The 16,028-nt window shown below is 42.1% G+C and overlaps 1 protein-coding gene across 5 annotated transcripts in view; it reads right to left on the reverse strand.

The window, feature by feature from the left end:
* Positions 1-1,298: 1,298 nt before the first annotated feature.
* fli1 (Fli-1 proto-oncogene, ETS transcription factor) overlaps positions 1,299-16,028 on the reverse strand; it is a 29,364-nt gene continuing 14,634 nt past the window's right edge. For all 5 annotated transcript variants that reach the window (XM_040008923.1, XM_040008922.1, XM_040008925.1 and 2 more), the window contains 5 exons: positions 10,647-10,715; positions 4,782-4,841; positions 4,029-4,088; positions 3,148-3,195; positions 1,299-2,993 (listed from right to left, as the gene is read on the reverse strand). In XM_040008923.1, coding sequence (XP_039864857.1) covers positions 2,464-2,993; positions 3,148-3,195; positions 4,029-4,088; positions 4,782-4,841; positions 10,647-10,715 — 767 coding nt within the window. In that variant the 3' untranslated portion in view covers positions 1,299-2,463. The remainder of the gene's footprint in view (positions 2,994-3,147; positions 3,196-4,028; positions 4,089-4,781; positions 4,842-10,646; positions 10,716-16,028) is intronic.

Here is a 16,028-nt window from a genome sequence, read left to right on the forward strand (position 1 = left end):
CTCACTGAATGTTATAAATCGTCAAAAGAAATTAATCGTGGATAATAATACTGTTAGTATTATTTTGCATAAAATACCTGAAACTCTGTCATTTGGCAAGAAAAGTGATTGGCCATGGAAACAAGGCATCATGATCACACGTTGCATATATAGTAAAGGAATCCCCGGCCATCGGGTTATCATTCAAGCGGCATTCATGGTTTTGGGAATACACAAAAATATAGTTTACACCTAATGGCACTTAGGATTTTATAACTAACTTGAGAAATAATAACAATAAAGAGAAACCAAAAAAACAAAAAGGTAAAATGTATTGCCCAAATGTACAGATATAAAAACGCTTAAAAAGCTTAACAAACCACCTAGCAGAAATGGACTTAAAAGTTTTGCATTTTTGACCGAGGTCAACTCGTGTATTAATTTTCTTGACTTTTTTAATACTGTGTCACATATGAAAATAACTCTGCATAATTTATACAGTAAGTTGCTTTAATGCCTAGTTGACTGATGCTTATAAAATAATAAAAAATAGGTCTGACAAACGCACAGCGCTTGCGAATCTGAGGATTTCTTTGCTTCGTCTCGTCATACTTTATCGGATTTGTTCTTTGATAAAGTTCCCAGGTAATTTATATTCAAGTGTCCATTCTCAGTTACGCTAAAGGAATACTTCCGATATTAACAGCTTTGAACACATGAAGATGGATATGTCTTCTTACATTGTGGTAATGAAATCCTGACTTGAGATTCATGTGCATTTAGCTGGGCTTTACGATCAGTGAGAAACTAACATTCAGACACACATGTTACTCTCAAATTAGGATCCAGCCCTGGTGAAAAAAAAAAAATGCAACTTAACTGTCTATTAACATGACTTGATGCATAGCCACATCTACTGTGCTGACCTATATGGTCGTGACTGGCCTACAAAGAGTAAAGAGACACCACGGCAGCTTTTACTGTCAGAGTCCATTTCAAAGTCCAAAATTGTCAGATTTGTGGTGTGATAATTCATTGCGTGCACTTTAAGATGAAGTGCTGTCTCATCTTTAATGAATAGACAAAATATGGTAAAAAAAAAAAAAAAAATACAAAATCAGCAGTTAAAGCATGGCAGGATTTTCAGGACAGCACATATTCAAAATAGAAGAACATTTAAGACAATTTTGGATAGAAAATAAATAGCCACCAAATGGCAGTTGATAACATCTACACGTCAACATGACCACATCTGCAAAAAGGCACGTTCGTGTTCTATATCCATGATCTCAAGTGTGAAGGAATTACTTTTTTTTTCATCAAACGTTTAAAAATAAAAATGAATACTTCTGACAAATTTAGATTTTTGCCAAAGGGTATCCCTTTTTTAAAAAAATTCACAAACCAGAAGACATTCACATTAATACTGACACGGTCGAGCGACAACACATCTGGAAATGGCACGGTTGAAAAATGCGAAGACTCTGCAAACATTTAATAGCCTAATGTGTGGCCCCGAGTGAAAACATCTGACCTACGTTGAATTATTGTAACAAATTACTGCAATTATATCTTGACTCAGCTTTCCTGGCACAATCGAGTCAACACTTAGCCTAGCTCAAACGCCGCAAACAACTCACAAGAAAACATTTTAAGCAACTGAATTGACCCAAATCAGCAAAAACATACAGCGCTTCCCTCTTAACTGCATTCAACTCTTCTCTAGCCTTCCAGTTTGGAGGATAAGTTAAATGGCATAGTGAATGGCATATTCCAGTTGCCAAATTTTATTCAGTGCTGAGAAAAGTCCACCTCAATGAGAGCTCCTTCTTGTCCAGCGAATTCCAGAAGACTCTCCACATGCACACTCACACACACATGAAAACATGCAGATTAACAGAACAAAAAAACATAGACAGTCAAAACAGAAGGTTAGATGTAGTGGGAATAAGAAATCCTGTCAAGGCTTTAGATGAATGAAAAGGCAGATGCTTTACAGGACAAGGTACATACTGAGAAGGATGCTTTTTGAGACCCATAAGTAATAGGCCCATGTCTGGTACTGTAAAGGGAAGATGAGGCAGACAGACTTGCGGGTTATCGTCTGTCTTCAGGCTTTGGTTTAGGAAGCTTCTTGAACACCCACTTGCAGCTACTGTAGGTGCAGCTTTCAGGAGGAAGGAAAAGGCACATGAAACTCAGATAAATGTCCATAAATCATAAAAAATTAAAAAAAAACTTGGTAGTCATTTAAAGGTAAGTAGTATTCCATTTTTTGGACCTTAATATCCAGTTGTTTATATAATCATACAAAAAAATTTCCTTTAGTTTGATCATCCTTCATTTTGGATCAAATTTCTTCAGAGGACAAAATACCTCTGTCAGTTCAGTCTTCATTGGTTTGGCGTCATTGAGAGTGCATGTCAGCAAATGGCGTGGGCCAGGGGAGGTTCAAGGGGTGGTGAATGATCAGAAAGGGTGGTTTTAATAATAACTACCCAGGTGGGATGGCACATGCGTGTTAGGATGGCGAGGAACATTTGGGTTGGGGTAGAGGCCTGCAGTGGGCGAGCTCCAGTACTGAGCAGTGGGTCCAAAGAAATTGGAGGAGGTGACTGGCATGGATGGAGGGTGCGGGGATACAAAGTTGACCTTCTGCTGGTGGGTGTGGTAGGAAGGCACATAGGCTAGGTCCGAGGGGTATTTGTACATAGAAGACTCGGTCGGGTGCGGTTGCAGCGCCTGAGCGATGCCATGGAAGTCGAACTTGTAGGCATAGCGTTTGCCGTGCACTTTGGTCATGATGTTTTTGTCATAGTAGTAGCGCAGTGCACGGCTCAGCTTATCGTAGTTCATGTTGGGCTTGCTCTTGCGCTCACCCCAGCGTCGCGCCACCTCATCTGGATCTGTCATCTTGAACTCGCCATTGGTGCCCTCCCAAGTGATGCAGCCTGCATTGGCACTGTCAGACAAGAGCTCCAGGAGGAACTGCCACAGCTGGATCTGACCTGAGCCTATTGGACAACACAAGACCAAACGTTCAGGCATGGTTGCTTTCTCATCCATCTGGAAGCTCAGTTGGATACTAACAATGCTGTTCAAAGGTTTTGGAGAAAGTGTGTTTTTACAGCTGCTGAATTGAAAACCTGGTTATGGTGAGAGACTTACCTGGGTTGGCTAAACGACTACTGGTGGGACCCAGAACCTGGTAAGGGTCTGTGGGCAAAAGGAGAGCTTTATGAGTCATCACAACTAGTATTATGGCAATTAGTGCTGTGCGATACTGCAGATTCTTTGGGTTATCTCCCAAATTTACTTGGTATCAAGTAAAACCAAGTAAATACAGGGCCAGTACTGCTGATACCATTACCTATACCATAAATTATGTTTCATGATTTATGAAATGATTCATCATTAATTTGCAAATTCTAAACACATTTCAATGACAAATGACAATTTACTTTCCACAATTATTAGTTGATACAATAAAATACACCTTGTTCAGTGTGTCATAGTGCATGACACACTGAACTTAGTCTGTAGATACTCTAAAGTATCTATCCTATCATGCTAGTATCCATAACAAATGAATCGACCATTCAAATAGGTGGATTTGGATGAATCAATACAATTTCACTTTTTATAGCTCTTTTCATGTCATTACATTTGAAATGAAGTAAACACAACTAACAGCAACACTGACAAAACAAATTAGTATGACACGCTGAAGTTTGTCAAATAATAAAGCAAGTAGAAGAAGCAACTACACTTGTTGGTAAGTGTCAGTAAACACATTGCTTAAGGCTGGAGGATTTAAAGAGAAGCTTTAGCAGAATCAGTCGAGTAAACAAACACAAAATACCAGGATCTTAGAATAGATAATGCTATGATAAACACAAAGTGATTGTGCTTCACTGTCTCGACTGTCAACAGAAAGACTAAAAGAAAGATCTGTCAGGCAAGCGGCACAACAGACAAGCTGGTATGACTCGGATTTGAGTGTGTGCTTATACTAAGTAGGTCAAGAAAGACACCAAGTAAGCCAGTACCTGGCTGAGCTCTGGGTTGCTCAGTGGACTTGGTCACATTTTGGGTAACCACTGGCGAGCCTGCAGAGAGAAATGGAATAAGTGGGGGACAAGAGAGACACAGAAAACATCAGTAGGGGTGCTCTGCAGATAACCAATATACACATCTTAAAGGAATGCCAGCAGTGGTCCAAAGTAAATAAGGCAGTAGCTGGTGGTATGAGTGGCTTCTTTTGGCCGAGTGTAATCTTTAGGAGGCTGTCCCACATGTCTAGACTCTCTGTGGATTCTGGAAGGGCTGCTCGCATGCTGCAGAGTTGCATTAAAGGGTATCTGTCTGTGAAGGTTCTCAGTCATCCAGGTCATCATAGTCAAAGGAGCTTGCAAAGAAAAGCGTCTGGACTTCTTTAAGTTACTTGAAGAAGTTTCACCTCTCATCCGAGAAGCTTCTTCAGTTCTAAGGTCAAATGGTGGAGAGTCATACTCCCACTAGGTTTATATCTGGGACTCCCCACCATTTGACCTTAGAACTGAAGAAGCTTCTCGGATGAGAGGTGAAACTTCTTCAAGTAACTTAAAGAAGTCCAGACGCTTTTCTTTGCAAGCTCCTTTGACCATTAAAGGGTATCTGAAAACTATCTAACCTCCACCCCATAACAAATGATTGGGTTTGTCACGAATCATGCCCCTGCTCAGTAAGTTGCTCCACTCATACTTACCATTACTGTTCAGTGAAAAAACTAAAGACATTAATGATGATTTGTGTGCCCTCACCTTTGCCACTGTGCATGTTGTTGGACCAGCCTGTCCGCCGTACAGCATCATATGAAGGGTCTAACAACAACAAAGACAAAAGGACAGACAAAGTTTCAATAGGAAAACAGTCACTGTTTTTTTAAACATGCTAAGTACAATTCATAAAATGCCACGGTGCACAAGCCAGTCCTAACAATTACAGCTGGCCAACAGTTAGGGCATTAATAAATCCATCAAAACATCGTTAAAATGTTCTTCACAGGATATCTGGACATGGAAATGTGGTTTTGTTTGGCTTGCTGTGGTGGTTAAAATGTAGATGGCACAATCTTTTACAGAGAATACAGTTGGTTAAAGAGCTTGCAACACCCCGACCACAAATGAAAGGGACTGATGCAAATTAACGTACAACAGAGACACACACAAAGACAATACATGTGCATGATATCCACTATCATCCTCTCTTCCCACACATGCGGCTTTCACGAAACCTTGACAAACAGCCAAACTGGCCCGGTTTCCATGGGCTCTACCTGCTGTGTGTGTGTGTCTGTGGTTCAAACTAACCGAGTGTGAAGCTGGACAGCTTCCAGTAACAATCAATCACTCTGACACAAACAGATAAAACAGAGGCTGTGTCGTTCCTCTGGCAGTGAACACCCTTGTATACTCAGAGTGCACCTGGCCAGCACCCTTGATGGTTTGTATTATTATGGAGTAAAACAGTTCAAACAATTGTCAGAACACGAGGGGAAAATATGATGAGGCCAGACGTGCTTTATGCTGAGTAGCGCTCAACGGTGTTATCGTGATCGGCCAACTTTTTCTTTTTTTCTTTTTTTTGTCGGCAGCGTTGCTCCCAGAGGGCAGCAGATAGAGATGGTGCAATGGCGATGACAAGGGATTTGAAGTAGCAAGCTGCTAGAAGGTCAAGAGCCAATTCTATTTCCCATCAGTGAGGGACGAGTCTTTAGTTGTCTTGTTTGATAAATCAGATGCTGAATTGATACTTTTTAAGACCAGATATGTTTGAAAGGTTATCCTGTGCTTTTTTTTTGTAAAGATCTGAGACGATTCCTATGCTGATTAAAGTGAAAACAACTGAACACAATTTCATCTCTCTTCATGCTTGTATAGAGCTGATGACATTAAACTGTGACTTCGTTAACTTTGACTTAGATTTGGGTGACAAGTAATGGGAAATTTACTTCCATTTCCATTTCATCAGATCCTTGCAAGATATCAGTCATTAAAAACATAAAACTATTAAATTCATTTTAGTGTAATTTCCTGTGTTTTTCTAAGTCTGTAGATTTCAGTTATGGGAAAAAAATCACACATTATCAAGTAATTACTGTAAGTGTGCCTGGCTTTTTTAAAAATGTGTTCTGGGTAGAGCATCTTGACCCATATTACCTCATATCGTCCAAGTGGGAAAAAACCAAACGAAACCAAGAAACAAAACATCCAGTGACATCAAATTGTGCATCATCCGCTTCACTACACGGACAGACATTTCTACACACTGTGCGGCACTGCCCTCCAGTGGACAAGAATATGTTAGCATCGGTGTTTTCCTTATAATAAATAATGATGACACATTCCACATCAAATGATTATTTCATCTGAGCACAACTTAATCTCACTAGAACGAAAAAAAACAACATTTCCCAAGTTTGGCTGGTTCTAGTTATTTTTCTTTTTAAACACATTTTATATTCATGTTGAACCTCTTGTTCTCTTCACTAAGTTCTATCATATCAACTTTTAACCTTAAACGCTTCAGCAAAGGACTCGTTACAATCTGCAAACAAGAGAGGTTGTCCCTGTCTCTGTGTCTCCTGCAGAGTTAACAACGGCAGATGCATGAAGCGAAACATATATGAGCTCGCAACGAGAAAAGAATTTGGAACACGATCAAATGAATAAAAGAAAAGACAGTATATGAGGAGAGAAAGACAAAAAGAAGGAGAGGAGGGATAAATAACAAGCGGGCTGCTGTGGCTCAACGGGGCTGTCAGGTTCAATCTGGTGTGGGCTGGCAGGATAGCCAAGGAGCAGTGACTGGGGGAGAGTCCTGAGAGACTTGCGTTTCCTGCCTGCTTCGCCTGCAGACAACCTCTCTTTGTTTTACTGGCCCTTTTTTCCCCTCTACTCACCGCCAGTCCCTCCACCACCACCACCACCACCCCGAAAAAACACGACGGGGTTACCTCCATCTACGTGCAGAGGGGGTTTAGGAGATGGTGGGGGAGAGGCACAGATGAACGAGAGAGATGAGAGTGGAAGTGAGGAAATCGCAGAAAGACGTACTGAGAAGCAGACAAATTATGGTCAGGGTATAAAAGCACAAAAGAGGTACAGAAGAGAAAGAAGTGAAGAAGAAAATGAGGACAGAAAAATAATGAAAAAAAGAGTCAGACAAAACACAATGTTGGAATCTGGAAAGAAAACAATGGCTGCAAACTCAGCTACTGTTAGCTGTGGAAGAAGAAGAGGGGAAGCTGTGTTATTTGGGTGTGTTTTCTGCCTTAAGACACCTTGAGTGGTTGGTAGCATCTGCCACCAAAACAATTTTCTCTGGCCAAAGAAAAACCTCAGAAAATACACTTTTCACCACTACTGTGCATTAAGTTTTAGCTTCATTGATTGAGTGAAAGTGAACATGCAGAAGGAGGAAGAATCACAATGCACGGCGGTTTGGGGGGGCAACCACACAAACGTAGACTCGACTGTGCACACACAGAACCGCCTCACCCCTCACCACCCACCCCCTTCCTCCCGCCTTCATTTTTCCAGGCCTCACTCTGACTGCGACTTGAGCCAGTTTCCACTCTGGTCTCGGGTGTGGTGCACGCTCCTGGGAGACTTCAACTGCAGGACCAGTTAGTCAAAACAAGGCCCGAGTGCTAGACAGAGAGAGAGAGAGAGAGAGAGAGAGAAAGAGAGACAGACACAGAGGGAAGAAGAAAGACAGCAAGTAGGCTGGGAGAGAAAGAGCAACTGAGCAACGGGAGCGGGATAGAGAATGAGTGGAGAAAAAGAGAGAGTGGAGCTGTGGACTGTTTTTAACCCAGGGTCCGAGCCAAGGAGAGAAACCCAGACAGGGTAAACTTTTTTAATACCCATAATACAGGTGCTTTAAAAGCCATCTGTGTGAGCAAGGAGCCATAAGAGGAGGAGAATGATGGCAAAGTACAGGAGTTAGACACAGCGAGGAGACAGTGGGTGCACTGGAACAGAAAACCATCAAAGAAAAAAAAAAGGGGGGAACATCTTCGCAACACTCTTAACATTAAACGTTTTCACTTCCAAGTCCGCAGTTTATCTTACATTATATTTAGCACAGAGCAAGGTGAGCATTTGAAAAAACACAAATCTGAGATGGTTTGTGTACGTAATGAAGCATTTCAAGCTGTTTTTGCCTTTGACTTGGCACCAGAGGAAATGCTTTTCAAAAGGTGAATCATCTTTCCTCAATATGGCAGGGGAGGATATGAATGCTTTTAGAACATTTCGACATTTTATTGCTGTGCTAATAGATCAGAAACCACAAAAGAGAAAAAAAAACAAAAACAAAAAAATCAATCTGGGGAAAAAAAGTAGTTTACAACTAGAAGTGTAGGTGTTTACTTGTAACAACCACATGATGTCTAATTCCCAGCAACGCCCCATAACTCTTACACTCATGAATAATGCAGTCCACGTCCAAAAGATATGCAAAGGCATAGTATAATATTTGTATATATATATATATATGTATATATATATATATATATATATACACTAGTAAGGTATGCAGGAAACCCATACTTACAAGCCGATCAGCAGGCACATAGCAGACGCAGACTTTGAGAGAGCCACACACACACATCGGCGCGCACGAGTCCTTTCATAGCTGCTGCATTCCGTGTTTTATATGCTCTCTTTTATTCATAACATTGCATTTTACACCGCAGAGTCTGGGGCAGATTAAGGGTTGTCTCCTGCTGTATGCTCGTGCTTACTCTACCCCAAAGAGCCTGTATGGTATTTGACTGCTCTCGAAAGGCAATATGAAGTGGAACATCTGGCAGTGCTGATCTGAGCAAACGCTGATAAAGGCTTCTCCTGAAGCAACGCATCTTTTATTGCCGAAGCAGAAACTCTGCACGAAAGTAACACTTGTGCGAGCAAAAATACTGTCGTATTTCTTTAATTTGGAAAAGTTAGCATGTTTTAAATGCTACAAGTGTTCTACTTAAGGCCAGAGTTTTAATTCAATTCAATTCAATTCAATTTTATTTATATAGCGCCAAATCACAACATAAGTCGCCTCAAGGCGCTAGTTTTAGGCCACAGTTAGAGGAAGGCAGTGTTACAGGAGCACTTAATAGAAATCACCTCTTGAGAAAGGGAAATGCTGCTGATGGGAGTGACCCTCTATTCCTGCCAGTCCAAATACCTGGAGCTGAGAATCAGGAAGACCAAGGTCGGGGGGTGACCGAGCAGAATCTTATCTGGCCTGCCCAATGGCCTATTAGTATGAAGCTGGGCGAGAACCACTACGTGGCCTGGAATTCTCACCAATGGGGCAGATAGAGCGAGAGGCAGAGAGCATTCTCTGACACTTATCAGACCTAGCATTTCCTCTGCTGCTGCCTTGATAGGGCCTCTCATCCTGTTAGCAAGGCTATCATTGTTATTGCAGTCTTTTCTCTCGACTCTGGTGGTGACACCATATAGCCTATGTGAAGGATGTGTAGTTTTTTCTTTTTTTTCTAAACAGATACAAAGCTATCGCCTGTCTGAACCGTGTCAGCACACCAGTGTTTGTAGGGTGAAAAAGGTATCGGGAGGAAAAGGACCGTCATCCTGAGCTGCTTGGGGCATTGTTCTTGGCTTAGCACACTAGAACTGGTCCCTCTGACCGCTCCTCTTCTGCTTTATTAAAAATGTATCGCTAATTCAATTAGTTCATTGTGTCCTTTAAATTTTGGCCAGATTAAGATGTGGAGAACACCAAACTGCTTGTATGGTAACATTTTTTTTGAAAAGCCATTTTCACTATTGTTTTTAATCAGACATTGGTTCCTTAAACATTAAATCTCTTAATAAAACCAGCTAACAGTTTATGTTAAAGCCTACGATTTACATAAAATAGCTGAAAATGGCTACTATCATTTGATTTTCATTAAAAGCTATATATATATTTATATATATCTACATATATTAGTCAAAGGGTCTCAGTGCTGCTGGACACTGTCTTACAATAGCATATTTTATGTGTAGTGTCCCCTTAACCTCTTATCATGATTTCTGCCACTATTTCACTCATCAGAGACTCACACATGTAACCCCTATTTCCCCTCTAGTCTATTCTAAAGCAGCCAATCAGCCCCTTTCTGTCATGTTTACCAAGCACATTGTTGCTCGGGCACCTGTCTGTGCTGCCCGTCCTTCCAGTAAACAGCTTCAGTCACATAGATTCTTTCCATAATTACTACATTTACAGTCTGTTCATGCTCCCGCTGGTATGGAAAGAACTCATCAGCACTCTGCTTTTGTTTTATTGTTAACATGCCTTTATTCTTTGGGTTCAGGTAGTAGTCCCGAATAGCAATAGCAGCCTGACTCAAAACAGAAGGTGTACTTGCCCAGAGCTTCATCAAAAACAATTGGTGACTGCATTGTGCTTCCTTTTTGTTAAGTGGCGTTTGTTCTCACAAGTGTGTGCTTTTCTTCATGCGAAGCCTGCAGGTTTGGGTATTTTATATTTTTGCCTTACACGATCACCTTTAGCTTTGGTTGCACCATTCCCACCTTGTTCAGTCTGTATACAGCATTTAAAACAACTCTAAATATGTGGAGAGAAATGCACAGAAAATTTCTAAACTTCCCTACCCTCTTTGGCAGCCAGGCGTGGTGATGGATCTGTGTGAGATGTTGTATTGTAGGATAATGATGAGCTACCTGCAATGAGACAGAAGAGAGCATGGTGAGATTATTTTTGTTGGATTTTTTAAACAATTAAAGAGTCTTCATTGCTTTATAAAGTGTTTACTTTAGAATAAAGTATCTTGAGGAATACATGCAGAATATATTTCATTTGAACTGAAATTTGCTGCATTTGCTATGAGAGGTTTTTTGTATGAGTGACAAAAAGCTCAAATTTCTAATACTCCCAGCAGGTGGCAGTAGAAGGTTCAGCTCGATACCTATGGCATGCCACTGAAGCCATTTTCATTGGATCACTTCTGTACCTTTTGCTCTTAAATTATTATTTTTTTTAAGAGGAAAGCTAATTAATGACAAAGAACTCTATTCTCAAATAAAGCAAACCCAGCACACAGTCTGTCCTTTGAATAGTGGTGGGGAAGCCCTGTAGTATGTCAACATTTTAACTGGAACCACTGCCCCTGAATAAAGCAAGACAGTGAGTTAAGAGTCCTTGTATGGCTGCCTGTTCATTTCACCTTATGGAGCAGAACTCTGCACTGCATTCCTCCACTTACACAGGCACCCTGGGCGGCACCAAAATGCTCTCTTAATTTTAGCTGCCCCCAGGCATAAATCAGTGAGTGGAAAAACAGACCCAAAAATGCACAGAGAAAACACGAGAGCAGTTACTACATGGAGAGTGTAGACAAGATATAGCACTGAGCCAGCAACAGCAAGTTGCTGAGTAGGGACCGTACCTTTTCTGGTGGGGTGGTGCAGAGAAATCTGAGAAATGAGCTAAAGTACAAATGGAAAAAGAAAAATCCAGAAAGTCTGTGATCTTAAGTTTCGATGCAAGGTCCTCGACTAACGTGCTGTGCTGCTGGTGGTGGGTTGGGGCCTCATAGTGGCAGACTAGGGGTCTGTTTTTTTAAGGGGGGAGAGTGGTGGCTGTGGGGTAATGTGGGGTGCTCCACAAATGTATTCTAACCCTCCAAATGTCCCCACCCCTCCCAGTTCCACCTATACTCCACGGCACCCCCAAGGCTCTGGGTCTAGTTTAGAAGGATGGGGGACTCAGAACAGGGGAGCCATTGTATGAGGAAGGGTCCCTGCATGGCAATCAAACGCAGCTCCCCCATACAAAAATAATTCCACACGCAGAGCGTAAGCTCACAGGGGCAAACGAGCCTCCGAAGCACCGACTTCTGGAATGAGGGAGAGGGTGTAAGAGAACGAGGAACAGAGAGGGGATGGAGGAAGGAGGAAGGGGTTGTTAACCCCTTTCCTACTGTGTGCCACATATGTGGTCTGACCCAGACAGGCAAACAGGCAGCATTGCTAAGAAAACCTCAAACCATCCCACAGAGAAATTTGGGACTGCTGTATGGGAGAGAGTGAGAGCGAGTGGAGGGTTGAGTGAGCGAGTGAGAGCGAGCTAGAGAAACACCACAGCTGACGGTTTTGGTGAAGGGAGCCTTGGCTGGGCTGCCTATTTATTTGGATGGCCTCTTCCTCTCTTCGAAAACAAACACATCCCAGTAATCTGACAGCGCAGTGGGAGGACTGGCCAGTGTTCAAGCTTTGAGACCCTCATTCTCTTGCTCTCCCTTTCCAATCACATCTGCTTCAGACTCTGTAAGATTACATAACACCCGCAAACAGTTTTCTTTTCTCTCCTTCGTATGACTGTTTGGTTTCACGAAAGCGCCGCCTGACGTGCACGTAACATTGATCGATATTTCTAAAGCCTTGTACAGCGCCGTGTAGGACCTCTGGCAAGCCCCCTGTGCTGTTTATTCTGTATAGCTATACGATACCATTGCCTCAACATGTGGTCTAAGCTTTGTCAACAAACTCAGGGTCCCCAGTCACCCTGTTTTAGGCACCTTGCCACATAAAGGGGGGCACATAAGTTTAGGCAAACCCATTTAGTTGTACTGGATAACGCTGCTGCTTGGCTTCATATTTCATATGAGGCATTTCCGAGTCTTCCACTACAAAGTATTGGAATTGTTTTTTTAACTTATGACCCTCATTTCAAGATGGCACTGTTCGCAAGTAACTGAAAGAAAAAGAAAACACTCTTCTCATTAAATTACATTTGTGTTGGGCACAGATTGAAGTTCCTGCCCACACTTCGAGACCGCCTCAAGCTACCAAACCAGTCTGCCAACTGAAGAGTTATACAGGTTCTTTATTAAACCCCTGGTAAAACAGGTAGTATCAAATGCACAAGTATTGTTGTACAGACAAAGGTTTTTTTTTATGTGGAGGCTGTTATGAATTGATAGACTGACAAGTGCCTCTTTTCCATCAACATAGTTCCAGTTCTGGTCCCAGTGCTCATGTGGAGCCAGTTCTGCAGTGATGCCCTTTCAGAGCCAAATAGCAAAATGTTAAATGTTTTCCATTAGAAGATCATGGTGGATGCAATCTTTGGGTTGTATCTACAAACTGAAATTCTTGCCCGCAGCCACTGAAATCAGGGTGTTCAGCTTTGGGCCGAGCAGCATCAGTCCTTTTTGAGTGAAAATAATTGGGACTAGTACTAGATTAGACTTGTTGGTGGAAAAAAGGTCAAACTATGTGAAGTTGACACCAAGATTACATCCCATCCTGCCAATGATCCAGAGAATGGTTATAAATGTTCCATTATGTATTAACGTGAAAGTGTTTATTGGTTAATGGTCAACACTTTTGGACAGACTCCGCTTGAAGGTATTTATAGTCATAAAAAGGGCCAAAAATAGCTATAACATATCAATCCAACCCTGTCTCCCTCCACACACCTTCACATATCTGATAGTTTGTTGCGTGAAATGGGCGCAAACATCAAATTATCCATTTAGAAACGTTAGAGAGATCTGGATCCAGTGCTCTCCTATCTGATTGGACAAGTGAGAGGTGAAATGTTCAGAAATGTTTAATCACTATTCTTAGCTTTAACAATATCCTGACCACAGTTTATATGCTGTTCCTAACTGCAATCATGCAGTTACCAGTCCAAGATATGATGGGAAAAATATAAATCACTTAAAACAATTAGCATTAATGTTAAAAACAGGACTATAAAACGAGATATGCAGAACTGGCTGACATCAGTATTCTTAACTGGAAACTTACAATTATTATCTACATCTCGCTTCAATTACAGCTAGGCTCATCTCAGTGTTTACACGAATAGCAACTGCTTATTATCCACTTCCACTTATGCTAATGTGATATAGACATAAATTCCTGCGAAGCTCATAAGTGGCCGAACCCCAGCAGTTGAGTGAGCAGCCGCAGACTGCACTGTAATGGTGGCTAACAGCAGACAGCAAACGGCAAAAGGCGCAGAGCCAGCCTGCTGAGCCCCTCTGCACCAGTGATAATCTGCCAATAGAAAGAACTAATGCAAGGGGAGCTCAATAAAAATGTTGTGAGGGGAGAAAGAGGAGTGAAAGACAGAGAGAGAGAGAGTGTGTGTGTGTGTGAGAGAGAGAGAGTTCTCCAGACCTCCTTTTTCCCTACTCAGCCTGCGAGCCCAGATGTTTATGGTCTGTATAAACTATTGAGGGCTCGAGAATGTCCCCCACTCTCGAGCGAGCAGCAGCAGTGCAGAAGCCCAGACTTATCACTCTCTCTCTCTCCTCTCTTTCGCTCTCTCTCTCTCCTTCTGGACTCCCTCGCTGTAAATCCATCCAGACACACAAGCAACGGCGACAGCTGGGAAACAGAACTATTGCTATTCTCCAATGGCACTCAATCATGACCATCTCGGACCATTTCCACACTCTTCGCAAAAAAACAAAAAGGAATAGTTCAGCCACCAAATTTTTTTCTTTCTTCTTTTTTTAAATTTCGCACTCCCTTTCTATAACTGCCTTTCTTGCTTACACACACTCCTGTTTTTGTCCTGAAGCAACAACCCAATCTGTCAGTGACATATTTCTTAACTCCTACTATTATGTTCCTTCACATGCTTCTTTGGATTGTTCTGTCTCCCCAGTCCCTCTGCTCGTTTTTGAATTCTCCCCCCTCTTCCTCCCTTCTCTCTCCGCCTCGCATCTCTATGTGTCAGAAGATACAGTCTCTCCTTGTCTGAGGTTTGCTGCTCTGCTCCGTTTCCAGCACATGTGGTATCAAACCGACCTACATGGGTGCGATAAAGCAAACAGTCAGCAGTCCCCTCCCTGACAGACTAATTTGAACAAATTCTCAAATTGCGCCCCAAATTGAAAGCACATTGGGGTGTGGGCGGCCATCACTTATGAAAATCTGGATAAGTGACCAACAACGAGGCCAAAATAATGCACGGGCAACTACCCTTGTTACTGTAAGCAGCTGGGAAGCCAGACAGATGTTCAGGTTGTGCCAGCGGTTGCGCCAGTATGGATGTCTGAGCGGTATTTCTGTGTGTGTGACGTGGCAGGAATGTTTTGTTATGGTATGGCTGTAGGGTGTGGAAGTGCGTCTCCCGCCCTTCACCAAGTGTACATACAGGGTCTAATGACTCTGAGGAATGTTAATCAGAGGTTCAATAAACAGAACCAATCACACATATGGTGCACACAGATGTGTACGAAATGATTGCAGTATCCCTCTGGACCATCTATTTTTTATTTTTTATTTTTTTTTGGGTGTAGGATGGGGGGTGATAATTAAAAGATTCAGTGAATCAGATCACATGACCTGTAATCACTAATACTTCCAGGGCTTGCTTGAGCCTTTCCCCTTTTCTCTTTGTTTCTCTGCCTCCTGGAAACTAGTCCCAGCTCCAGCTCTTGTGAGTGAAAACAGAGGTCTATTTTCTGGACAGGGTTACTCCTAGTCTCTGATTGTGTTTGTTTGTGCTGTGGGGGGAGACGAGAGAAAGCCTTTCATTTCTAAATTATCACCCCGTGAGGGTCGTCATAAAGCCTTGACCCCTTTCCTTTGCTCACAAACTGTTTTCACACTTGAGCTCCGGACAGTATCAAGAGAATCAGGATGCCATCTGATGTTTTCATACGTGGCACGTGGCAGGAGATGGTCTCACAACTGGAAATACTCTTTTTGATTTAGGCAGCACTAGCTGTAAAATCTGTGCAAGTCCCACATAAGATGAAAAACTGTGCAATAGGACATGGCAGGCGCTTTGCAACAGAAAGCTGGTAGGCTAAAGTGTGTTCAGTGCCTGATCTGCTTTGGATATTTGTATCACATTTGTAATAGACAGAAAATTTTGTATGTGTAATGCAGGTACAGTATCAGCACTTCACCCCGCTTGCATCGTCCGCGAGCTGCCCTAAAACGGGTTACTCAGCTCAGGAAAGGGAGCGTCCATTTCACTGATTGTTAGGAATTAATACAAAGCAATTT

Source organism: Simochromis diagramma, unplaced genomic scaffold (genome assembly GCF_900408965.1).
Source record: "Simochromis diagramma unplaced genomic scaffold, fSimDia1.1 OVJJ01000344.1, whole genome shotgun sequence".
NCBI classification, from domain to species: domain Eukaryota; kingdom Metazoa; phylum Chordata; class Actinopteri; order Cichliformes; family Cichlidae; genus Simochromis; species Simochromis diagramma.